Source organism: Penaeus chinensis, chromosome 27 (genome assembly GCF_019202785.1).
Source record: "Penaeus chinensis breed Huanghai No. 1 chromosome 27, ASM1920278v2, whole genome shotgun sequence".
Taxonomy (NCBI): domain Eukaryota; kingdom Metazoa; phylum Arthropoda; class Malacostraca; order Decapoda; family Penaeidae; genus Penaeus; species Penaeus chinensis.
The window spans coordinates 4,785,698-4,795,757 of NC_061845.1; the positions used below are offsets into that span (position 1 = coordinate 4,785,698).

Consider the following 10,060-nt stretch of genomic DNA (forward strand, 5'->3'; position numbering starts at 1 on the left):
GAAAACGTGCGCCCAAAGGACGCCTAAAACTATTGGGCCTCCCTACCCAGGGGTCAAAGTCCACAAGGGCTACCCTGGTGTAGTAGAGAGCTGTGGGTCTGAGGTGGGGTGCTGACTACGCCTACTGTAGTCTCGTGTCACCCGCAAAATCAACTGCACTGAAGGTGCCGGCAAAGCAATAAAAAGTGCAAAAGGATCTGTTAAAACAGATTTTACTTTATTTGAGCTTACGTTAGAAAACTCAGTCAAGCGAGACGAGAGGCCCAGGGTTCCAGTGTATCTCTTGTGGCACAAGACTTTTTCATTTGTTGCTGCTGCGTTATGAACAATGCGTGAGCTTAGCAAAATCACAAACACGAGTGCTGTGACTCTTTCTTCCGTCTTTCTTACCCTTTTATACAGGCCTTCTTGGCGGATTCGCAGGGCAGCGTCTTGAGAAATGGCGCGAAGGAGGTTAGGATCGCTTGTTCTCCAACTAGATCGTTTGGGGTCAAGGCGATTTTTATTCATTTGAAGATTTCGCGACGATAAATTAGCAACTGCAGATGGAACAGCGGCAGTTGTTGCAATATATACATATATATATATGTGTGTGTGTGTGTGTGTGTGTACATATATATGAACCGTATTCATGTTGACAAATGATATTCATGATATTCATGAGAATGAATATCTTCACAATACAAGAGATGTATTTGACCGGTTTCGATTATATTATATATTTCTGATGAATATATAATCGAAACCGGTCAAATACATCTCTTGTTTTGTGAAGATATTCATTCTCATTCATACCTTATATATATATATATATATATATATATATATATATATATATATGTGTGTGTGTGTGTGTGTGTGTGTGTGTGTGTGTGTGTGTATATAGATGTGTGTGTGTGTATATATATATATATATATATACAGATGCTTGTGTGTGTTTATATATGTATATATATATTTGTATATATATATATATATATATTATTAAATGAACCCACTTCTAATATAGGAACTTGAACGCGTTCATGTTAACATCTTTAATTAACGAGTTAAGTAACCGTATAATTGTCAGCGACGACTGACAAGTCTATTTGCTTGCTCGTCTTGCTGACCCCCCCCCCCCCCCCCCCTCTCCGTCTTGAGCGCCTACCCGTGTTCCTTGGAGCATTGCCTCGCTCACCCCTCCATTGCCAAGGCCTGGGCTAGACCTCTCTGCCATTTCCTGTTTCTGTCTTTTTTTCTGTTTGTAATTATTTTCACTGTTAGGATTAGGGCGATACATCATACCTTAATAATGTATCGCATAGGTAGTATTTTCTTGTTTTTGTTTGTGTGGTGTTTATTTTTGTGAAGGGAAATAATAAAATAAATTGTAAATATTAATTGATTTTACGTATTTTCCAAATCTCTTTTGACAATTAATAAATTCTAATTAATGATAGAAGATGATTGATAACTGACAATGAAAGAGGACATTAATGCATTTGTTATAAAAAAGGATTACAATAAAATAATGAAAGTACTTTATCAACAATGAATTATAAATATACATTAAGAGAAGACATGATAAATGAATGATTTAATTAACATTGAATGATAATAGGCTAACGATATTAATGAGCATCGTAATCAAGAATGAAGAATGAATGACATCAACAAGAAGAAACTTGACAATCACTATTAGTACTTTGACACAAGGATAATTGTTGTTACTTGGTATTTAGCCGTTCTTACCAGGCCACATCACTCCGTTTTGATTTATACTCTATGGTTCTGGCTACCACATTACGAGGAGTTGAGTTAGGCGGAGCTGCTCTTCCCCTGAATTCTCTTAGGCGTAACAGTATATACTTACATATACACACACATATATGTGTGTATTCATATATGTATACATATATAAATATATATACCTATATATATATGTATATAGGTATATACATTGATAGATGTATACATATATGAATACACACATAAATATGTGTTTATTGATATTTGTTTAGTATTCATATACATAAATGAATACGGATATATAATATAATGTAAACAAATATATATGTACATATGAATATATGTGTATGGATGTATGTATCTCTCTCTCTCTCTCTCTCTCTCTCTCTCTCTCTCTCTCTCTCTCTCTCTCTCTGTACGTGTGTGTATTTGTGTATGTGTGTATGTGTGTAGGTATGTGTGTATGTGTGTGTGTGGATGTGTGTGTGTGTGTGTGTGTGTGTGTGTGTGGACATGTGTGTATGTGTGTGTGTGTGTGTGTGTATGTGTGTGTGTATGTGTGTGTGTGTGTGTGTGTGTGTGTGTGTGGACATGTGTGTATGTGTGTGTGTGTGTGTGTGTATGTGTGTGTGTATGTGTGTGTGTGTGTGTGTGTGTGGATGCATGTGCATATAGATGCTTATGTGCCCTAAACTTTGATTGAAAATATGCAGTTCAGCAGGCGTACTAAGAGGATACATCGAGAATAAAAGAATTTCCGAGCACAGTCCTTAAATGTCAAAAGCTTTAGCCTTAATCTTAAATATATATATATATATTTTTTTTTCTCACAGCATAACATTCCTTCTAATATTTCACAGGAGTCGTGGCGTCGGAAATACTCGTACAGTGATTCAGATATGTCGAGTCTCTTTCATTCAGATAATATGTAAATGTTTAAATAAAAAACAAAAAAAAAAATAAGGTATTTGAAGAACGCGGACACTCATCCACCTTCCTAAAATTCCTACCTGCCTTCAAAAAGGGAAATAATAAGGTCAAAGCAAGCAAGTTGTCGGAAAAAACAATGTGGATGCTTCGAAGAAAGTTTTGAATCATGGGTACGGGCTTCCACGAACGCACGTGTGAGCGTATTAGTGTGCTAATGTGTGTGTATATATGTTTGGACTGTGTATATGGTTGTGTGTGTATGGTGTGTGTTTGTCTGTATGGTATATATATATATTCAAGTGTGTGTGTGTGTGTGTGTGTGTGTGTGTGTGTGTGTGTGTGTGTGTGTGTGTGTGTGTGTGTGTGTGCAGGCATATATATGTAAATAAGTAAATTTCTATATAAAATGTGTTACATTCTTCTATCACACACACACACACATATATATATATATATATATATACATATGTATGTATATATACACATGTATGTATACATATAAATATATGTATATGCATATATATGTATACACACGCATATACATATATTAAGGGCCGCAGTGGTTAGAGCGTCGGGCACAAAGACTCGACGACAATCTGAGTTCAAGAGTTCGATCCAGCGGCCCCCTAGCAAGAACCTCCATTGCCTACAGATAACCCGATCAGGATACGTGAAGCCACGGTTAGCAGGAGGTGGATGTGGATTTCAAGCAAAAGCAGAGAGTGTTCTCACTGGTCGACCCACGTGATGCTGAATAGTAGAACCACGTCATGGTTAATGGTGGAGAATTCACTGTCACTGAAAAAAGAGCTTCGGGAGCCTTCTTCAGTACTTCTCCCTAGTCAATCAATCATCAAGATTTCAAAGGATTACTCGGAATAGCGTGAAGGATCTCGCCACTTGGAGATAGCTGCTGGAACAAAAGCAACAAAATTGCTGCGTTGCGCGTGGTGGCGAGAGACATATGGGTCATTGGCCTTAGCTGTTCAATTCTGAACTATCTCCCATACACACACACACGCACACACGCACACGCACACATATGCGTGCGTATATGTGTGTATACACCCATATACAAACACATACACACATATGCGTGTGTGTGTGTTTGTGCGAGTGTGCGTATATGTATGTATTTATAGGCATATATATATATATATATATATATATGCATATATATGTATATATATGTATATAAACATATATATACATATACATATGTGTATGTGTGTGTGTGTGTGTTAACTAAATGAAGAGTTTGTATTTATATGTTGTACGCATGTAGGTACACATATATTTTATCTATTCGTTAAACCCCCCACTTATCTGCCTTTACATACAAGTGAGTATAAACACGTAACGTTATTTATCGCCGGATTTATCACCCTTCAATATAGTAATGATTAGGCGCTTTAGGTAATTATGTTTCAGTATATAAAAGCTATCATATTACCACTCGTAAAACAATAAAGGTAAAATAAAAATTATGATGCCATTGTTATTATTGCTATTATTGTCATTACCCACTTAATAATGTTTGTTTCTGATGTTTTTTTGTTATTTACGATGCCTTTTTTTTAGTATTGGTATAATGTTATGTTGCTCTTATCAAAAATAACCTTATTATCATATCTCTGCAATATTACCATCAGCATTATTATTATTAAGATTTTCAATGTTATCATCAATGTTGCTATTTTTACTCTGATTTTTTTATTGTTATCATTAACATTATTTTCACATTTACCATATCCGTCATTTTCAGACCTATAGGCATTATCATTACTCATTATTGTTACTAGTGTCATTACCATTATCAAACTATTATTGTGATTATCATTTCATATATCGATCATCAGATAGGTGGATAGATAAATAGATAGATAGAGCTATATAAATATATGTAATATATATGTGTATATATGCATATTTATCTGTATATATATGTGTGTGTGTGTATATATACTTACATATAATCTTCTATACATATATATATATACATTATATATATATATATATATATATATATGTGTGTGTGTGTGTGTGTGTATGTATATATATATATATATATATATATATATATATATATATATACATGTATGTGTATATATATATATATATACATCATGCATATATCCATCATTATCATCTTTTTATTAGCATACCATCATCGCCATCAATCATCATCAGTTATCCTTACATTCTTCTCTCTAGCTACTCAAATCTTATATTTCTTTTACATTAGTCTTCTTCTTTTCATCCAAACCTCCTTCCTCCCGTCTTGCCAACTTAAGCACTACAGCAGTTAAGGAAATAAGTCTCCGGGACGTTTGCCAAGCTGACGAAATCTTGCCTCACCACACACCTGATGCTTGCCTGGTGGAGGAACGAACTCAAGCGGATCCAAGCGAGGTTGCATTGGCAGGGGGTCGTTTCTGTGAATGGATGAGTACGTAGGTGTAGTTGTACAGGAATGCAGGGTGTTGCTTTTGTTGTCATTGATATAAGGTTGTTGGTATTGTAATAATCACATTATTATTATTATTATTATTATTATTATTATTATTATTATTATTATTATTGATGCTGTTGTTGTTGTTGTTATTGTTGTTAAAATTATTTTTATCATTATTAGCATTATCCTTAGTGTTATCATTATTGATATCATTATCATTACTGATATCATTGTTATTCTCGTCATTAATGATATTATAATTAGTGATAAAAAAAATATTATGATTATTATCATTATCACTTTCATTATCATCCTTACAATTACTATTACTACTATAGAGTATAATCACTCACCATCATTATCATATCCTTACCAACGATTCACCACCAAATCACCATGAACGACAATACACCAGAGAAAACAACCTACCTTGAACAACAACTTGAGCCCCACTGTTGAAAACGTTAAAGAAATTTCCAATGGTGATCGGGTAGTTAAGCATAAGGGTTAGAGTCGTGTTTGCTGTGAAACCTGCGGGATAGAGAACACAGACTGTAGACTCCGTAGATATAAGTATTGCACTAAGACGGGCATTAAAACAATAAGAACCACATACCTTCAAAGGAACCAGGAAAGACGTTTTCCATGTAAATGCCACCGAGCTGTACGGTCTTGAGAGCCGGAGAGTCGAACTGGAAGGCACCCGAAGTCACATTGGAACCGCGGAGACGACTTCCCTCCAGGTCAAGAACTTCGAGCTTCTTGAGGGTAGCGAAGGCACCGAAGTCGATGGCGAGACCTTGTTGGTTGTTTCCTACGCCCTGTAGTTTCAGGACCTGCGGGGAAAGGAGGTAAGAAAGACTGGTTTTAAAGTACTTGCTCACCTTCATAAAAAAAGTGTTTGACGAGCTGTGATGGTTCAAGGTCGATTAAGAACTTAAAAAATTGAGTTGTTGTTTTAATATTGTGCTTAAAGATATAGTGTTATATACTAAAATGAATGCAGATACGCTAGTACATTACGATGCATACTAAGAGAGTTGTGAAGGCATGAACTTCTTACATGGCATAGATAAAAAGACAATAAAAAACATTTTCGCTTTGCCCAACATACGTAAAAGAAACATTTGAGTCGGGATGTAGCAATTTAGCAGTATACGTTTGCGGTTTAGTATATTGTAGAAACAAAAGTAGCACACTATGAGATAGGTGCCTAAGCCTAATATAGCGAAAAAAGGTCTCACATTTCCAGGCGTATATTTGCGTTACCTGTAGGTTGGGCATGCCGGCGATCGCGTCCTTCGAGATGAGCTCCAGAGCCGCGGCGTTCTGGGTGTACTCGGTCACGCTGGATGACTTCAGGGGCGGAACGTAGGCCAACTGAGATGAACTGAGGTCAATCTGGGTCACGACGTCCCTCGAGGCGCCCAGGAAATCTTCCGCGCTCACAAGGTTGATGTTGTTTGTGATGACAACGCGCTGGAATTTCATGTCTCCGAGCAGATCTACAGGGAGTGAGTTGACGTTGGGGTTGTTGTTGAGCGAAAATCCCGCGAAGTCAAGAAACCCTGCCTCGCTGAGAGTTTTCATGGCGTCAACCACCTCGGAGACATCTTGGACGGCGGAGCAATCGATGAAATTCTCGACGGATTCGTGGTCGCAGGCTGAGTTCTCCAGTACCGAGGACACGGCGGTGTAGCCCAACCCTGCGGCTGCGTGAGCGAGCAGGACGGCGAGAAGGAGGACCTGTTTCTTCATGGCTGTGGTAGCGAATGTCGAAGGGCTCTCCCAGGGCGTCTTTTATCACGTGCCCTACTCTCTCTCTCTCTCTCTCTCTCTCTCTCTCTTCTGGGCTGATAACGTGCTTTTATTGGTGGGATTTGCGCCTTGATTTGTGTTCTTTCACAATGTATGTAGCTTATCAAACTTCGGGTAATAAATACCAACGAGCGCCTGTATTCAAACGTCACTACGTATGTGTAAATATGTGTATAAGTGTGTGTGTGTGTTAGTGTTTATTTGCGTGCGTGCGTGTATATATAAATATATAGATAGATAAATTCATATTTAAATAAATATATATATATCATATTATATAAATATATATATACATATATGTACACATATGTATGCACACACACACACACACACACACACACACACACACACACACACACACACATATATATAAATATATATAAATGCACGCACACACACACACACTCTCTCACACACACACACACACACACACACACACAGACACACACACATTCACAAACATATATATATATATATACACACAGCTATCTTTCTCCATGGGAAAACATACAAATAACGTAAAAAACACAGGCTCTATGTGTTATAAAATATTGAATACGATTTTATGGAATCTCAATAAAAAAGTTAAGACAAACCCTTGAACGATGACGTGATTCGATGATTGGTCTTAAGCATTCGATCTTAAGCAATAAACTGATAACGTCATCGCAGTATGTGTTTGTAATCGCATTGATATATGAATATACATATATACATTTATATATATACATATACATATGTACATATATATACTTATATATACATATATATATACATTTATATATACATATACATGGATATATATACATGTATATACATATATATGTATATACATCTACATGTATACACACACACACACACACGCACACGCACACGCACGCACATACACACACACACACACACACATGCACACATACACATGCACACACACATATGCACACACACACGTACACGAACATACGTTAATATATATTCATAGGTAGCTAGATAGATACATAAAAATATATATGAATTGTGTGCATGTATATATACATACACACACGCACACACATATACAGTATAGATATGTGTGTGTGTGAATATAGGTATATATGTATCTATATACATAAATATATGTGAATATATAAACATATATATATAAATGTTTGTGTGTGCATACATACATACATACATACATACATACATACATACATACATACATACATACATACATACATACATATATAGAAAGATAGATAGACATAGATATAGATATGTATAGATATAACCATATACATTCAAATACACACACACGCACACACACACACACACACACACACACACACACACACACACACACATAAATATATATATATATATATATATATATATATATATATGTATGTATGTATGTATGTATGCAGACATACATAGTATATATGTACATTATATATTTAGATAGATAGATAGATATAGATATAGATACAGATATAGATATATATATATATATATATATATATATATCGGCCTATCTAACTCCTCGCGGCAGGTTTAGTCAATTTGTTCAAGCCACGGCTCCCTAAGGCGTCCTACTGGCCTCCCCCACCCGGGATTATCTCATGAAGAGAACCAGATGGGAAACGAGCTGGGTGCTCATATAGCCTGAGTTGGCGGTCCCAGATTAGGCAAGTAACAGGTCCCATGCCGGTCTCACGGTTGGATACATAGTCCTGCTAATTGTACCCCATGATCCGGCGTAGGGACTTGTTACAAATGACTTCAAAACGAACCTCAAAGGCATAAGATAGCGTCCAGGTTTCGCTTCCATAGAGCAAAGCTGGCAGTATCAAGCCCTTGAAGACACATAGCTTATTCATTCCGCATCTCCTAATACTCAAGTTCATGGTTCCTGCTGCCATCCAATCCATCTACAGACTTCCTGGTCTGACAGACCAAAGACATAGACTGCACTACCTAGGTATGTAAAGCTCTCTGTGACTTCAACGTCCTCTCTGCAAGCATATGTCGAGTGAATGGGTTCCCTTAACAGGCCCCCAAAGTCCTGGATCTTGGTCTTGGTCCAGGCGGCTTTTGGCCTAGGGTCTTCGGCTCATTGTTGAATGCATCAAGAGCCAGTGTAGTGACCCATACCTAGCCAGCCGCGCCGGAGCGCTGAGAATACCTGAGTCTCCCCTGGAGAGCCGAATTAACCGCGCAAACGCAGGTGGATGAAGTGGCCTCCTTCTTTTATGTATTTTTTTTGTATTTTTATTGTTTTTTTTATATTGATTTTACTTCATCCTTAACGTTATCCTTATTTCTAAGGGAACCATAACTATTTTCTTTTATATTTTTTATTTTTGTACTCTTTTTAACACTGGGGTGAGAACTTTTGTGTATTATTTTACAATATTTTTTTTACTGTTTTAAATAGTATTTTTTATGGGGAGTAAGGGGTTGTAACCCCAAGGTTAAGTCACGAAAGCTAATTTTCTTGAGCTGAGCCTGCCACGCCATCTCGGGAGGGGGGAATTAGTTCGTTCCCGGTTTTTAATGGCAGTAAGGTGGGTTATTTTAAGTTTTCCATTTTTATAGTATAAACAAAGTGCTCTTTTCATCTTCGTGTTTTAGGTTCTGGTTCTTGTTCTTATCGTTCTTTTAATGTACGTGTTTAATGTTTACTTGCGTGTTTTATCAGTTTTAAGTGTTTTACTTTTGTTCGTTTTAATAAATGTATTTTTTAAGATTCGTGAGTGAAATTCCTTCTTTTTACTTTAATCCTTTGCAAGAGACAAATGATACCATAACTTTGCTACCTGTGGCAAGCAATTGATAACCTTCTATCAGCCCTTAAAGCTGACCAGACAAACCCTTGTGGATTAGGTCATTTTTTCTATTTCTTGCATACATACTTTCCTTTTTATCAATTTACACTCTTCTAGACGTCTTCCCCTTTCGGTACGTATACTGTTCCTGGACGTGCTAACCAGGTGGTGGCAGCGCTAATGACCTAATTAGCAAGAGTAATTAAGAGTCAATCACTACACCAGCATTAGAGATTCCAGCGATTCAGATATGATAGCAAAATCGTCATCAAAGTCAAGGTCCGTGACCTTGATATTACCCAGTGTTGCTTCACACTGACTA

General features: G+C 36.7%; 1 protein-coding gene across 1 annotated transcript; it reads right to left on the minus strand.

The window, feature by feature from the left end:
• Positions 1 to 4,784: 4,784 nt before the first annotated feature.
• LOC125039735 lies at positions 4,785 to 6,874 on the minus strand. The gene is made up of 4 exons (XM_047633969.1): positions 6,386 to 6,874; positions 5,733 to 5,952; positions 5,546 to 5,647; positions 4,785 to 5,096 (listed from the first exon to the last, which is right to left on the minus strand). The coding sequence occupies exons 1-4, from the start codon at positions 6,872 to 6,874 to the stop codon at positions 4,951 to 4,953; spliced, it is 957 nt and encodes a 318-aa protein (XP_047489925.1). The 3' UTR covers positions 4,785 to 4,950.
• Between the last annotated feature and the right edge of the window lie 3,186 nt (positions 6,875 to 10,060).

Bases quoted from the DNA above. Each gene is read 5' to 3' on its own strand.
- LOC125039735 (XM_047633969.1), bottom strand. From the start codon at position 6,874: ATGAAGAAACAGGTCCTCCTTCTCGCCGTCCTGCTCGCTCACGCAGCC. The intron at 5,953-6,385 runs GTAACGCAAATA...CTTTCCCCGCAG, and splicing joins CCGGCATGCCCAACCTACAG to GTCCTGAAACTACAGGGCGT. The intron at 5,097-5,545 runs GTAGGTTGTTTT...ATCCATTCACAG, and splicing joins GGCTCAAGTTGTTGTTCAAG to AAACGACCCCCTGCCAATGC.